The following is a 16,928-nucleotide window of genomic DNA, read 5'->3' as shown; positions in this document are numbered from 1 at the left end:
TGACAATGCTCGACCCCATGTTGCGAAAGTGGTCAAGACATACTTGGAAACGTTGAAATGGGAAGTCTTACCCCACCCACCGTATTCTCCAGATGTTGCTCCCTCTGACTATCACTTGTTTCGATCAATGGCACACGGCCTGGCTGACCAGCACTTCCGGTCTTATGAAGAAGTAAAAAATTGGATCGATTCGTGGATAGCCTCAAAAGATGACCAGTTTTTTCGACGCGGGATTCGTACGCTACCCGAAAGATGGGAGAAAGTAGTGGCCAGCGATGGACAATACTTTGAATCATAAATGTAAAACAAAACAAAACAAAAATAACCAGTTTTTTATAATAAAGCCTCGAATTTCGGAAAAAAACGGCGGAAGCAAAGTTGTATACCTAATATAATTAAAATTCTAATCGAAATGGAGATATTCACCTTCAAAATTTCAGCTTTTAAACTCGTATACCAAGCCTTGTCGAAGCAACGTTTTAATTCTTTGCGGCGAAAATCTACAGATTTAAAAAAAAATAAATATATAATATAGAAATATTATAGGACTTTATAAAAAATGGGAAGGTCTAGCGGTTTCTGAATTAGAGTAATTTAGTAATTTGATAGACTTCTCCTCGCACGCTGAACGGCGAGACAAAGACATGCTATTGTCATATTTCAACTGTCTTTAGTTTAGCGGATTAGTGTTCGTGTACACAGATACGACATTTATGCGTGTGTGTGTGTGTACGTTCGCCTCAAAACTTTCTCTCTTCAGAGAGAAGAACATACGCGAAGAGGCACATTCGTAGATTATATGCGATTAATTTTTTAGCGCGATTGTAGCCGGAGAAATACCTTCAAATATAAATACGTTCAAATCTTCTTTAACAATCCGATAGACGCTCGAATAACTCTTTCAAAACGACCGCCAATTTCCTAATCGAAGGTTTCCTCCCTAGGTTTTCAAAACATACAATGTATGCAAAATAAGCTTTTTGGTTCTTTGAGTTCCAGAGTTTTTGTTGTTTTTTCTCTTCGCGGGTTTCCCCTTTGGGGAACCTTCCTCGGATCCCTTTAAAGTCACATATCTCTTGGCAACATCATAAATTGATTTCGGATATTCGAAAAATGTTATTATTTCTCTTGGCGTCCTTCCAGCGCGCAAATTTTCAATGATCGCTGTCCTTCGCTTATACTCCATGATATTCATAATCGATATTCACTTGACTATTTTGAAGTTAGGAATGTTTCATTTACGCATCTGCCTTCAATACAAAGTAGCAGCTAAGTGAATTCTATTAGGTGTACAACTTTGCTTCCGCCGTTTTTTTTTCCGAAATTCGAGGCTTTATTGTAAAAAACTGGTTATACATTTATGATTCAAAGTATTGTCCATCGCTGGCCACTACTTTCTCCCATCTTTCGGGTAGCGTACGAATCCCGCGTCGAAAAAACTGGTCATCTTTTGAGGCTATCCACGAATCGATCCAATTTTTTACTTCTTCATAAGACCGGAAGTGCTGGTCAGCCAGGCCGTGTGCCATTGATTGTTTGTGCCGAAACAAGTGATAGTCAGAGGGAGCAACATCTGGAGAATACGGTGGGTGGGGTAAGACTTCCCATTTCAACGTTTCCAAGTATGTCTTGACCACTTTCGCAACATGGGGTCGAGCATTGTCATGCTGCAAAATCACTTTATCGTGTCTCTCGTTGTATTACGGCCGTTTGTCTTTCAATGCTCGGCTCAAACGCATCAATTGCGTTCGATACCGATCGCCTGTGATTGTTTCAGTCGGTTTTAACATAATTAAATAACATTTCATAATACACTATGCCGAGCTGGTCCCATCAAATACAGAGCATGACCTTGGACGTCAAAATCACCGTTCTTGAAGCGTTGAAACCACTCACGGCACATTCTTTCACTAATAGCGGCCTCACCATAAGTATTTGAGAGCATTCGATGAGCCTCAGCCACAGATTTCTTCATATTGAAGCAAAAAATTAAAACCTCCCGCAAATGACGAGAATTTGGCTCGTAAACTGACATTTTCAATCGAGAATAACTTTATGATGCAGACACAAATCGACTAATGTTTCTATGGGGTTATGTTGACAGATGCCCAAGTTTATTGTATGACGTCTATGATTTATTTATTTCGCCACCACCACTTACCGCTAAAGCCATTTATAGGAAAACGGCGGAAGCAAAGTTGTACACCTAATAATAAGGTGAAACTTTCAAAATTTTCATTTAATTTTATTTCTAATAGCTCACCCTGCTACACTATTAACAACGACTTTAACATATAAAAACTAAGTTTAAAAAAATTTTGATTTGCACTTATAAATTACAATCTGAATATTTAAAGATAAGTAACATTAAAGAATAAAAATATTAATACAAAGAATTAAAAGATTTATTAGAAAAGTTTAATCCTTCGTGGTCACTAGGATCCCTCTACAGGAGCCCTAAAAAAGTTCGAAGCTTTATATCTTTAAAAAAGTCATATACTAAAAAAGTCTTATACTAAATAATAAATTTCTTTTATACAATAACTTCACATGTTGTTATTTTCAAAAACCTTTACCGTTATGGACCTTTATTCTCTATTAGTTGCTTTCACATGTACAGTCCAATAATGTTGTTGTTAATAATTATTTTTATCTTTAAATTAATAACGGTAACGAATTGTTTTTTTCAAAAAATAATAACAATAAAGTTATTAAAGTTAATAATAATACGTTATTTTTAAAAGTAATGTTCCTAAAGCCTATTCTACAAAAACGTAAGCATATTCGTAAGTAGTTATAGTTATAAAGATTGATCAACCATCCACACTTGAATTTGTGGAAAATATTCGACTGTGATTGTCAATTTTTATGACTACAACTTATAACTTATGCAATTGTAGGATAAACATAATCCTAGTATTTTATAATTAATATGTTCATCGTCATGATTGCTAATAATCGGCACTGGAATTTTTTATTTATGTTTTGTTAACTACTAGTAATTATTATGAGGTGACAGTCATATAAATACACACCGCTCAAAAGTTTGGAATATCTGATAAATATGCTGAAGATATAGAGGAGCTATAGAGGAAACAACTCCGATAACTTTGACCTTGACATATGTTGTCAAGGTCATAACTCTGAGTGACCTCCACGAGATTTTAGCTGTCATTCATTAAAAAATTATTAGGTGCTTTGCTTCCGCCGTTTTTGTTCCGAAATTCGAGGCTTTATTGTAAAAAACTGGTTATAAATTTATGATTCAAAGTATTGTCCATGGCCACTACTTTCTCCCATCTTTCGGGTAGCGTACGAATCCCGCGTCGAAAAAACTGGTCATCTTTTAAGGCTATCCACGAATCGATCGAATTTTTTATTTCATAAGACCGGAAGTACTGATCAGCCAGGCCGTGTGCCATTGATCGAAACAAGTGATAGTCAGAGGGAGCAACGTCTGAAGAATACGGCGGGTGGGGTAGGACTTCCCATTTCAACGTTTCTAAGTATGTCTTGACCACTTTCGCAACATGGGGTCGAGCATTGTCATGCTGCAAAATTACTTTATCGTGTCTCTCGTTGTATTGCGGCCGTTTGTCTTTCAATGTTCGGCTCAAACGCATCAATTGCGTTCGATACCGATCGCCTGTGATGTGTGTTTCAGTCGGTTTTAACAGTTCATAATACACTACGCCGAGCTGGTCCCACCAAATACAGAGCATGACCTTGGAGCCGTGAATATTCGGTTTGGCCGTCGACATGGAAGCATGGCCGGGAATGATTTTCTGCGCTTGGGATTATCGTAATGAACCCATTTTTCGTCCCCAGTCACAATGCGATGCAGAAATCCCTTCTGTCTTTTCCTTTCAAGCAGCTGTTCACAAGCAAACAAACGCCGTTCAATATCTCTCGGCTTCAATTCGTACGGCATCCAATTTCCTTGCTTCTGAATCATTCCCATGGCTTTGAGGCGTTTTGAAATGGCTTGTTGAGTCACTCCCAATGATCGTGTCAATTCTTCTTGATTTTGACATGAGTCTTGCTAGTAATGCCTCCAATTCTACATCTTCGAAAACCTTCTCTCTTCCACCGCTATGCCGGTCTTCGACGTCAAAATCACCGTTCTTGAAGCGTTGAAACCACTCACAACACATTTTTTCTAATAGCGACCTCACCATAAGTATTTGAGAGCATTCGATGAGCCTCAGCCGCAGATTTCTTCATATTGAAGCAAAAAATTAAAACCTCCCGCAAATGACGAGAATTTGGCTCGTAAACTGACATTTTCAATCGAGAATAACTTTATGCAGACACAAATCGACTAATGTTTCTATGGGGTTATGTTGACAGATGCCCAAGTTTATTGTATGACGTCTATGATCTATTTATTTCGACCACCATTTACCGCTAGCAAAAAAGGCGGAAGCAAAGTTGTACACCTAATATTAATAATAAAGTTTGAAAAATGATGTCTCTTTTCTACTATATAAAACAGAAATTTTTTGCTTTAAAATATATTTTAGAACTTTTTACGCGAAGCGACTTTCATCCGACCTCTCCCCTTGCCAACAACTTTCCATGCAAAGCAAATTTCATCCCAAGTTGCTTCGCATGGAAAATCGTGCACCCCTTGGCAGGGGGAGAAGTATAGGAGGAGTCGCTTCGCATGAAGGTTGGATGAGAGTCGTTTCGCATGAAAGGTGCGTGCTCCTCAGCAAGGGGGAGGGACCCAGAATCGCTTCACATAGATATCGAATCCTTTAAGCAAGAAGAGAAATGGAATGAAAGTCGCTTCATGTGGAAGTCATGTGCTCCTAAGCAGGGGGGGGGGGAGATGGAGTGAGAGTCGCTTCGCATGGAAAGTTGTAAAATATATTTTAAAGAAAATTTATGTTTTATATAGTAAAAAAGAGACATCATTTTTCAAACTTCTTTTGTTAATAACTTTTTAATGAATGACGACGGTTAAAACCTGGTGGAGGTCATGACTTTGACAACTTATGTCAAGATCAAGGTCAACAGAGTTACCTCCCTTATTCGGCATATTAGTCGAATATCTTTATTTATTGACTTCGTAAATGTACAAAATTCCATATTGTTTTAATCATGTTTCATTCCAATAATGTAGGTTTAAAAATAAAAATTGACAATAATAAAATAGAAGAGCTACAAGCCAATTTTGTTAAAACGTTTAATATTTAAAATAAATGAAAATAATCATTATGAAAACATAAAATTATAAATAAAACAAACGTTTCGACATCAATCAGGTCGTTATCAATGTTCGCGAATATAGATGTTATATAAATGATAGATGTTATATAAATGAATAATAAAACACAAAATAAAATATAAAATCATAAAATTATATATAATTCAATAAATTAACTGACTTAAAATTAACAGTGTAAAGATTATTTACTGTCTTCTATCCATGAGTTTGTTCCGTACAGTCAATATGGTACATCCATGATATGTAGTAGTATTAGTATTAATTACTGAGTAAAAATATTTTGAGTCTTGATATTTGTTATTGTGAAATGATATTTGTCATAAATCATCGTGTAGCCGATATTCGTGATATGTGAATTGACAATCAAGATTGAAAAGAAAGAAAAATTGAAAAGAAGAAAAATTGATCAAATGTGAGCAAACGATGAAACGCAGTAAAATTCACGATGGATGAAAAGCAGTATTGCGATAGAAGTTAGAGTATGGATCTTTCCTAATCTGTATCCAGGGACGTTGTATGATAATAAAATATGATATAAAAAATAAAAATAAATATAATAATATTTTCAATTTTATTATTTATAAACATTAATGCAATTTTATCTAAGAAATTGTAGAGTGCCAAACTTTTGAATGATAGTGTATATCATATTTTTATTATAAAAACTCAAACGTTTGTTATTAATCTAATACTATAAATTAAACCAAAAATTAATCATTTTTCATTGTTCTTTTTAATACAAAAATTATTTAGCCCGGCTTTAATAAAAAGCCAGCTAAAATATGATGAATGTATCAGAAGGAAAAACTGTAGAGTTCATTAAATATCTGCTTATCATAATCTGATTTAAAATATTACATGGCTGCTCTTGTTTCTTTTTCCAGAACGTATAAAGTATAGCCAAGTATTGGAGGAGTGGACCCCAGTGCGTTAATTATTGTGAAAACTGTTAGAGGTTGATTGTCTTGATTGCGTTTCTTACAATGCAGACAGACAATGCAGTTCAATGCAATGAATGTAGACATATTGTATATATATTTTAAAATATATATCTATATATATAATACATAGTGTTTCGAGTAACGAAAAACAACATACTGTTTTTATGTATAATAAATAAGGAACGTTGTATATAAGAAAATAAAGGAAATAGAAGGGCTCGAGAGAATAGGCACTGGTACAAGTGCGCTAATTATTCAAAAACATCAATATTTAATTAAGTTAATAGAAAATTTATTAAGAGCCGGAAGAACAACGATTATATAATTCGTAACTCGATTAGTCTTCTAATCTTTTTCAGCGATAATAATATAGACGTAACTTATTTTTTCAACAATGGCTAAAAGATAAAATTTTTTAATAAAAAGATATCCTTATATGAAGACAATAATCATAATATGATGACAATAATAATGATGATCAATTCAAAATACAGTTTACAATTTCTATATGTAAGTAAGTCCATTGTTTGAAAAATTTAGAAACGTCAAAGACACGTTCTATCGTTGCCTATCCTTTTACAGCATGAATAAATTGGGTAATATTATTAGAGCACAAAAAGATCCATTACCTGCGACACCGTCGAGATACTATTAAAAACCGTCAATCCTAGGCAAATTTTCGGCGGTATAAAAAAGACCTGGAGATAATTGAAGAGCGCTGACATTATCGACAATTAATATAAATTTGCTATTAACATAAATATTTGGCTGTAATACATTATAAATTCATAATTTTTATTAGGTAAATACTTCATAAATAAATATGCATTCTTGTAAAGCTATAATATCCTATATATTGCCGAAAAATTACAATTTTTTCTCTGTTATCATTTCTATTGATAATTAAACTTTGACGATAACATCGAAATCATAATTTTAAAGAAAAATCGAATATTATTGCGAGCTTTAAATACATATACACCGATAAACATATCTACAGGACTAATAAATCATAAATTAGTACAATATTATCAGTTTTTCTCTATGCTTAGTGCAGACTGAACGCAGCAAGCGTCAAGCAGCAGAACAGCAACCAACCAATAAGGTGATATTTTTTACGTCACTGTAAATATCGCCTCACTGATTGGTTGCTGCTCCGCTTGCGTCCAGTCTGAATTAGACATTAATCACTTTAATAGTTTCGTCGGTGCCTGCGACTTGTAAAAAGAACATTGTCTATAAAATCTCTTGTAAGGATTGTGATGCGACTTATGTTGGACAAACGGAGAGACAAAAGAAACGAGACAATCTCAGAACACAGGTATCTCATATTAATAGAAATACAACAATACATTCTGTAATTACAGATCATAGATTGCATTATAATCAGATTTCAGTTGAGAAGACGTCAAAATTTTGGATATTAGAGCGAAATTATAATAAGAGACTGATATTAAAGATAGTCGATATAAAATAACAAAATAATATTTAGCATTAATTTGAAAACAAGCATAGAACTGCTAAATCAAATATATTATAGTTATTTTAACTACTCTTAGTTTGTTTTTATTACAAATGATTTTTAAATGATCGGCGAGTCTTTATTAATTTTCACTATTTGACGATGTATGGTCAACATTATTCCGTACTGTACATATTATATTTATTATTTTATAATTTGCAGGCTCGGTCTTATTTCAAATAAATTTATTTAAAATGTACATTTTAAATAAAAAAAATTAAATAGTATTATTTAAAATAACGTCTTTTGATCTATTTCTTTAATATTTTAAATAAGTTTTTGGAATTTATTTTATATTTTTTATTTTAAATAAGTTGTATCAGTTTTTTATCGATTATGAATTTTAAACAATTTTCTGAAACCTAATTTTATGTTTTTTATTTTAAATAAATTATATCAGTTATGTTACCAATCCGATAAAAGTGATAGTGAGTAATTAAATTATAGTATATTTATGATGAAGTATTGCACGTGTGGAGTATGAGATATACCCATATATGATCCATTTTTCACCATCCTGGTTCGCAAAGAGTTAATATTAAGTATCAATTATAGGCTGTAAACTAAAAAAAAACTTGAAACGTTATATTTAGAAATGTATTCGTATATTATATAAATAAACAAAATCATTAAAATATTTTTTATTTAAATACTATTTGAAACGTTTATTTAAAATACATATTTGTTACTTTATATTTTAAGTAAGTTTTCCGAAATCTATTTTTTATTTAAAACAAGAAATAGCCTTCGAAAACTTATTTAAAATAAAAGACAAGTTATTTTTATATTTTAAATAAAAGTTATTCTATATTGTAAATAAATAAATGTATTTTCGGGCCCTGTTTCTTATTTTATATTTTAAATAATTTTTTGTGATTTATTCCTTATTTAATATTTTAAAAATATAAGTTTTTTGGAATCTATTTTACGTTTTTTATTTCAAATAAGTTGTATCAGTGATTTTATTGATTCCTACGATTTTATATTTTAAATAAGTTTCTGGAATTTATTTTATATTTTTTTATTTTAAGTAAGTCGCATCAGAGTTATTTTACCGAGCCCTGATAATTTGATAAAAAAATCTTTAATCGTTGACTTCCCATCAAGACATTTGATATTATGTGTTTGAAGTTCACACTATGTGTTCGAAATTTCCATCGCGGATGAATTCTTTGTACATCTATATAAAAATACTTATATTCAATTTCGTAATTAAAGGCACCGACATCGTGAATTCCATCCAGTTTTGTAACTGGCATGGAAAAATGTATTCTCGACAGAGAAAGAACTTAATTGGCTTCTCTGGAGATTGCAACAAATAATTTCACATTCTCTCTGATGGAAAAATTTCGTTAAAATTCACGTTTTAGAACTTCGGAAAAATTTTAGTTTAATTTCAGCGATTTTTAGTTGAAAAATTCATTTTTATCAATATTTCAGAAAAATTTCAGCAAAAATTTCAACAAAATTTCAGTTCAGTAATTTCAGTTCAGTTCCAACGATTTTTCAGTATGTTAATTGAAAAATTCACTTTCATTAAAAGTTCAGCAATTTTGCCGAAATGTTCTAAAATGTGAAATAATTTCAGCGAAATTTTTTCATTAAGATTCCGATCATTTTACACTAGGTAACTTTTGCATCTATTATTATCGCTAAAGAAGATTAGAAGATTAATCAAAACATACGATATTATATTATTTAATGATTATCGTCGTTCTTTCGTCGTTCTCTTAATAAATTTCTATTATCGTGTAAATATATTGAGAGATATTTTTGTACAATTAGCGCACTTGTACTTAGCGTCTATTCTCTTAAGCTCTTCTATTTCCTTTATTGTATTTTTAAATTAGGGAATCATGATATTCAAATTTTTGTATATAAGAAAAATTATTATAAAATTGTTGCTATCCTTTATAAATAAAAGACAAATTTTTTTTTAGATTTTATGTAGCATCACGAAATTTTATTTTCTCTTTCAGATTGAGTAGTACACACTTACTTAACCTCAATAGATGCGAATTTTGTCGAATAAGTACACTGAAACCTCATAATAGCATGCAGAGATCTGAACATTATAATGAGATTATCTCTATTTCACCTCAAAATTATGAAAAATTTATTTCAAAATTTTAGTGGCTATTGTATTATACTTCCCATTCGTATTACTCATAGCGCGGAAAAGATTTTTCACACTATTTCGAGGTTCACTATTACGAGGTTTCACTGAATATGTCGTGTACGAAGATAAAAGTATAAATTTACGTACATATTCGTATGTATATTTGAAATACAAATTAAAATTTGAGATTTCTCTGATATTAAACAATAAGATGTTAACGCGCGCGCGCGCGCGCGCGTGTGTGTGTGTGTGTGTGTGTGTGTGTGTGTATGTGTGTGTGTTGTGTGTGATCGATAATAAGTCTATATCGTACACACATACAAGACATTTACTTTGATAACAACAAAACGCGAATCGTTTGCACTAAATTAAATCTAACTCAAGTGACACTTCTATTTTTTTTCAGGATTGTAATTATCACTGTATAGCCCTGTACCCTTCGAATCTCCCAACCAGGGATACTTGTTTGGACACTCTCTACACGTTTCCATATACCTATTACAATTGATAAAATATAGTTACAATTTTTAAAATATTTAATTACTATTTCGTAATTTTATGTGTCGACAATTGAATAAATTTCTACCTAGTTGTTGTGAAATTTGATTCGGGAGGCTTGAAGTCTAAAGCACATTTGTGTGGATTGTTACACGGTGGTTCAGGCAAAATCTCTTTTTTCTTACATGACCATCCTTCGAAGTTATGCAGAGCTTTAATTGGTTTTGGATCGGTCATCCATGTTAACGCTTGCGTGGCGGTTACAAAGTAAACGTCAGGTCTGTAAAAATGTAATTAAAATAAAAATGTTTATTTTCAAATATTGAGATTTTTTTATAAATATATATTTTATAAATATGTATTTTGACTCACAGTGTTACCACCCAATCGAGAAATTTTGACAGACCGCGTTCCAATTCTTTGATTTGGAACCAATTAGTATGGAAAGGCATCATGTATGGCGCTCTGTTTTGTTCGTAATATCTGTTAAAATCTTCCTGTAACCAGTCAAACACCTCTTCGGGATCGTGATTGTGAAGAACACATTGATCTAAATAAGGACAATGTCCACCTTCATAACTCTCCACATAATGCGCATTCAACGGTAATTCCCAAATACCTATAATAACATATACAATTTCTTTAGAAATTACAATATCAAATATGCTATTGTGTATTAATTGTATTAAATTATTAATAATTTTTTATACTCCTGTATTACTACTCCAATTGAATAGATGTGACTAACGGGATTCATAATTTTTATTTCAAAACTATCTTAAATATCTTAAGATGTTAATGTGGTTCTGTGATTGGTTCATCTTATGTACTTAAGACGATCTTAAACATAAGATTATGAATATCGATTTAAATTTGTTATGATTCTATTACCTTGAAACGATTTAGTGGGACAGGTGCCCGCTTTACATTCGTGTGGGATTTTGTAGTCGAGGGTGTACGGCCAGATTGGCACTTTCAATGGCGAGATTCCTATACTACTGTCATATATGTATCCAAAGTCTTCGAGCACCTTATACTGAGTGTTGCGACCAGGTTTCAAGTAAGGCGCTCGCATACCGACGACTTCACCAGTCGAAATATTGCTGAAATGCTTTAGTATCTCGCGCATTCCGATCATCTCGCCGACCCATTCCTCGTAACCTTTATCCTCCAAACCTTTCTGGAGTCTGAAAATATTTGTCTCGTCAGCGAAATGATCCTAATGCACCCCGAATATTTACACTACTCACGAGATCGTCTCAGTCGCAATCTCATGACCGTCATGTGCCAGACTCTGAACCATATTGTAGTTGCAGTACTCGTGAGAGATGAAGAACGTGCCTCTCAATGGGCAGTTATTGGGATTCAAACGATCTTGGGTGAATATCTTTTGATAGTGATCGAAGTTGTTGTGATTTATTGCACCATCGAACGTCATTATTATCATTTGCGGCGTCTGAAATTATTCGTTGTATTTATCGTTGTATTTATCTACATTTGAATAAATCGATAGATCATCGCGAAAATTTATAGTCAAGTTTTACCTCTTCTGGATGAAGACCGCCAGGAATGATCGTGCCGTCTCTAGAACAGAAGCAGTACGGAAGTAGACAGTTCGCCGTGTCACAGCGCTCGGCCAAATCCATTGGCGGCTCAGTGATTGGTGCTGGTGCTAAAAATTAAAAGACCATTCAGTGCCAGAAGCTGCGAATGTTGCGTTGGACTCTCGCCAGAAATTATATGCTTTGACGAATAAAAAATGAGTTTAAAACATAATAATTGTATCATTAAAAAAACTTTTTGAAGACCTGCAGTTGCCTCTCTAAATCATGCTCCATTCGTTTCATAGAATCAATCTTAACTAATTCTGTGTAACATAAAAGTATCTACTTACTGGTCTCGATGGGTCCGCATCGCGCCTCGTTTTTGAAAGTACAAAACTTACTAATGTCATCGAAGTGCAGGCCCGATGGACATCGGTTCAAGTAGGGATATCCATCGACGCACTTTCGGAAAATAAAGAATATACAATTTATATTACGAATGTACAATCACGATATGAATAATCGTAGCGAAGATAAATAATCCAGAACTGACCAATAACGAAATTAACAAGGTAATCAGAACAATATATAAAATATATAATTATGAATATGACCTGATAAATTAATAATTACTAAATTACCTGATAAAATCTCCTGCAAGTTGCCGGATCGGCAAAATTACCATTACCTTGGCCCTCCGGACACCTGAATTCCTCGTCTTTCTTGTCCTCATCCTTTTTATTCTTTTGACAATGTACTGCAGAGAGCGATAAAAGAAAAAATTCAACATACAAGAAATAATAATTTTCCATTGATGCAGAAAATATGCTCGAACTTCTTCATATATGCATAAATACATCAGGAAAGGATTTCTCTCTCCTTTTTCCATCCTCTCATAAAAACAACGAAGCGTTTATCACACTTAATCGTAATCCTACGCGCGAGCTTACGTGGCAAAAAAAAATTCTTTTTTATCGTGCATAAATTGTTCTTTTATTCCCAGGCGATTACGAAGTCCAGACATTTTATTTAGTTTTAGAGAGGAGAAGATCATGATCATACAGATGATTTAATTCCTCGAAAATCGCTAAATGCTAAACCAGGAAAATGTCAAGGTTGGGGAACGCTCGTAGACACGTTTACGCTCAAGTTACGTTCTTGTATTTCAAATGAGGCCGGCTGGCTGCTGGCTATCAAGTGCCTACGTTCCACTTTTACTGCATTCTTTCTGTCAAATATTATTACGTCCCAAGCAGCATAATTACGCTTGACACAACGATGACAAAACAATGACTTTAATGAATGGACACGCTGTCCGCTGCAGTATAGTTGTCTAACAAATTTATAATATTGCATGCAACGTACAGCATATTTAGAAACAAGTATTTTCTCGTCATAAATTGCAAGAATCCTCACATTTTCAATCTATGCCGATATATATATTAATATTTGTCATTTTGTCACATATTCAACAGAACAAGGACGAGGATAGTACGTCACGTATGCACAGAGAGCCTGCGTGTCGAAAACATGGACGAGAGAAATTCCAGAAGAGAAGTTTGAGAAAGCGAGAAACGTGATTGTGGGCATTCCAATATCTTTGAGCATATGTATGTGCACAGATGAGTGTTTATATTCCTTTCGCTGAAACGCAAAAGCGTCTAAAAGGCGGAATTGCATTAGCACTACAATAAACTTCTAAGTATTTCAAAGCTCCGTTTCACGCGCCTTCTTTTTTTCATCGCCTTTTTAAACTGAAAATTTAGAACTGCGTCAGAGACAGAAATCTCCGTGAGGCATTAAATTGATAGTCGTAAAATCTTAAATTCGCTATAGCGCCTGAAATGTCAATACACTAATAATATCTTCGATCCTTAATGTTAATTAATCCGGATTCCGCGAATGGATGTAGATAATTTCTTAGGAAGTTCTAAACTCGATCTTTACACTTCTTTGTATTTAGCTATTCAGCCAAGCTACAATGTATCGATTTATGCAGAACGCTTGAAAAATCTCTGAATGCCGGAAGAGTTCTTTAGCTATTCCAGACGCGCCATCGTGACTACATATGCAAGAGTTGCACAAGTTTTCGCGAAACTCATAACGCATTCGTGGTAAGTGTTTGAGTTAACATTATGTCTACAATTATGGAGCTTCAGTACAATCAAAGTTCTTATTTAAATATTTCACACATGATATTTCTCTTAGTAATAAACTTAAATTGGTATTGAATTAATATAATTCAATATTGAAATTTGGACTAATTATAGGAACAGCGGCATCAGATGCGAAATATAGTGAGAGAAATTGCACGACGTATGATCGACATGAAGATATGAAGGTATTAAAAAATGTAGGTTCGTAGCTCTCGCGCGAGAGAAAGTAATACTTATGAAGATATATTCTTCTTAATGACTTTATAATTGTTATGCGTATGCACATTTTTATTCCTTTTGCTTACAATATTAGAATTAAATCAAAATAAGATTATATTATCCTAGAGAAATTTTTTTCTTAAAGTTCTTCACATAATTTTTCAGAATTTTCAATAAATTTTAGAATTTTTCAAAATTTTTCTATATAACTTTATAACTTTTTTTTTTCAAATTCTTTAGATCTTTTATATGAATTGAAACACTTTTTGGAAGGTGTTGAAAATGTCTTTCGGTAAAAAATTTTTATACATTAATAAGTAGATTAATAAGCAGATTAATATGTATAAATATGTATAAACATATATAAATATTCATAAACACGTATAATCATATATGAAATATGTCCATATATCCCTCTTTCTTTTGTAAAATTACTTTTTAGTGTAATAGAAATAAGTGTAATAGTAATATGAAAACATAAAAAATAATTAAAGGAATAATTTTCGCAATGTTCATTTTAGAAAAAAAAACAAGTTTGAAAAATACTAAAAAAAATTGCTCATACACAATTATGCATAATTTTATATTTAACTACACATAAGTAATTTCTTTCAATTTCTTCAAAATTGATTTTTTAAAAATAAATAATAGAAATTACCTTTTTAATTATTTTTTAATGTTTTCATATTGCTATTGTTATTTTTATTACATTAAAAAGTAATTTTGCAAAAAGAAGAAGGATGTATGGATAAAACATGTATGGATAAAAAAAGTTGTATATATAAAATTATGTATATTTATGAATATTTATATATGTTTATACATATTCATGCATGAAAAATTTTTTCCGGGCTACATCTTTCCTTTACATATGTAAATTTCAAAATTCTAAAATTTTTAAGATTTCTCATTCTATAATTTTCAAAGAAAATTAACAAAATCTGAAGAAGTTTAAAAATATTTTTTTTTTAGAAATCTTTATAAATTTTAAATATGAACAATTCTTAAAAATATTATGAGATATACAAATTTTTGTCATTTAAAAAAGATATATATATATATACGTCTTTTCGAATTTGGTCTTCATGATTAGTGATTCCGATTAATGATCGTTTAATGATTTTTTTCATTAAACAATAAGCAAGATAATTACTTTATGATCACAATTAGTAAATGGTTAAGTAATTGGTCTCAATTGGCTTCAATCAAGGTAATAAACTCTAATAAATTTCCTCAATTTTCATTCCTCAATTTTCATTCCCCTGTGCACAGAATATTGATCAGAAATTACACGTGAAATATCTGATGTTTAATTTGATCGCTCAGCGATTAAAAAGCCCAGCAATATCATGGAATCGGTGACCTTGCTTTCGCTAGATTTGCCTGATACAGTAACGGATGTCTGCATTCTAAACAGGTGACTTGAAAAAAAATGAGATATATTTAATTCGTTACATAAGTTATATTATAGATTTCTATTTGCAAGGTCAAAGATCAGTGAACCTTTGAAATTCCTAATCTGTCTCGTCTGACTTCTTTTATAGAAATCTAATATAATATTAGCTAATTTAATACTGAAAGTAATTAATTATTACTTATTTTAAGTATTAAAAGCATTGAACACAACCTTCTGTATGATTTCTATATTTCAATTTTAAAAGCACTGAACGTTTTAATACTTAAAATAAGTAATTAATCACTGTTTCCAGTATTAAATTAAATTTCTGTAGAATTTGATAAAATATTTGTAATGAACTTCAAAATCTATTTCTATTTCTTTTCCATTACTGTAGGCAGCGAGACAATGAAGACAGGACAACTGCAACTCGTCAAGAGATGTTCATGTTCGCAGACGTCAAAGAGTTAAGGTCCGTTTAGTGGTAAAGTGGAAAGTGAAGGTATATACCAATACATTGGCAATGACGATGTTGTATTCACGATGTGTTCTTTCGTTCTCTCCAAAGATACAACATTTCCTTCTATCGTCCAGATGCACGCACATGTGTGTGCACTCTTTCGCTCTCTAGATATATACATACATACGTTATATGCGCGTGAACTAAATCTTATGTAAACGCGAGTGAAACCACCGACGTATCGAATTTGATCGGCACATCCATGTCGTCTTTCGATTTCTACATTTTATTTATTTATTTTTTTTTTCGTTCTACGGATTTGAAAAATTTGGCTCATTGGGTTCATGAATTCTTATCATAGATAAAGATCGAAGAATTTTCTAAATGAATCAATTAATAAGACTATAAAACCATGTCTGATTTCTATTTTTCAATTAGACGAATATCATTCATATATGCACGTTTATTTCTGTGATAAAGTATATACAAATATAGAATATACGATATATGTAAGAGCTGCTTAATTATTTATTGGATTCTTTTTATAATTAATTTTATTGTTGCAATTAAATATTTCCTTATTCGCAATATGATACTATAGATAAAAATAACGGCTACGAAGAGAAAGGCGAAGATAGAAACAAGAAAAGGATATGCTATCGAAAAACATAATTCCGTGGAAGAAGGCTGGAATATCATCAGAAGAAAAAAAGACGAAATTAGAATTAGTCAGACATAGTTTCGAAGAGCAACGTGACTGCATAATTCAGAATGTTGAGTCCACACACACACACACACACACACACACACACACACACACACACACACACACACAACTAA

The 16,928-nt window shown here is 32.1% G+C and overlaps 2 protein-coding genes across 2 annotated transcripts in view; one reads left to right on the top strand and one right to left on the bottom strand.

Moving 5' to 3' along the window:
- The window catches only part of LOC105623765 (NADH dehydrogenase [ubiquinone] 1 subunit C2), a 14,858-nt gene extending 8,462 nt beyond the window's left edge, over window positions 1-6,396 (top strand). The window contains exon 3 of the mRNA XM_012205143.1: window positions 6,118-6,396. Within this exon, the coding sequence (XP_012060533.1) occupies window positions 6,118-6,167 (50 nt within the window). The 3' untranslated portion in view covers window positions 6,168-6,396. The remainder of the gene's footprint in view (window positions 1-6,117) is intronic.
- Window positions 6,397-10,207: 3,811 nt separating this feature from the next.
- Window positions 10,208-13,914, bottom strand: LOC105623764. The gene is made up of 9 exons (XM_012205142.1): window positions 13,908-13,914; window positions 12,499-12,614; window positions 12,208-12,319; window positions 11,858-11,985; window positions 11,564-11,769; window positions 11,205-11,500; window positions 10,686-10,932; window positions 10,402-10,593; window positions 10,208-10,310 (listed from the first exon to the last, which is right to left on the bottom strand). Exons 1-9 carry the CDS (start codon window positions 13,912-13,914, stop codon window positions 10,208-10,210), a joined length of 1,407 nt encoding a protein of 468 aa, XP_012060532.1.
- Between the last annotated feature and the right edge of the window lie 3,014 nt (window positions 13,915-16,928).

Source organism: Atta cephalotes, assembly GCF_000143395.1.
Source record: "Atta cephalotes unplaced genomic scaffold scaffold00064, whole genome shotgun sequence".
Taxonomy (NCBI): Eukaryota; Metazoa; Arthropoda; class Insecta; order Hymenoptera; family Formicidae; genus Atta; species Atta cephalotes.
This window is presented reverse-complemented; position numbering and strand designations above follow the sequence as displayed.

Bases quoted from the DNA above. Each gene is read 5' to 3' on its own strand.
- LOC105623764 (XM_012205142.1), bottom strand. The intron at 12,320-12,498 runs GTAATTTAGTAA...ATTTTCCGAAAG, and splicing joins CTTGCAGGAGATTTTATCAG to TGCGTCGATGGATATCCCTA. The intron at 11,501-11,563 runs GTGAGTAGTGTA...AAATATTTTCAG, and splicing joins ATTGCGACTGAGACGATCTC to ACTCCAGAAAGGTTTGGAGG.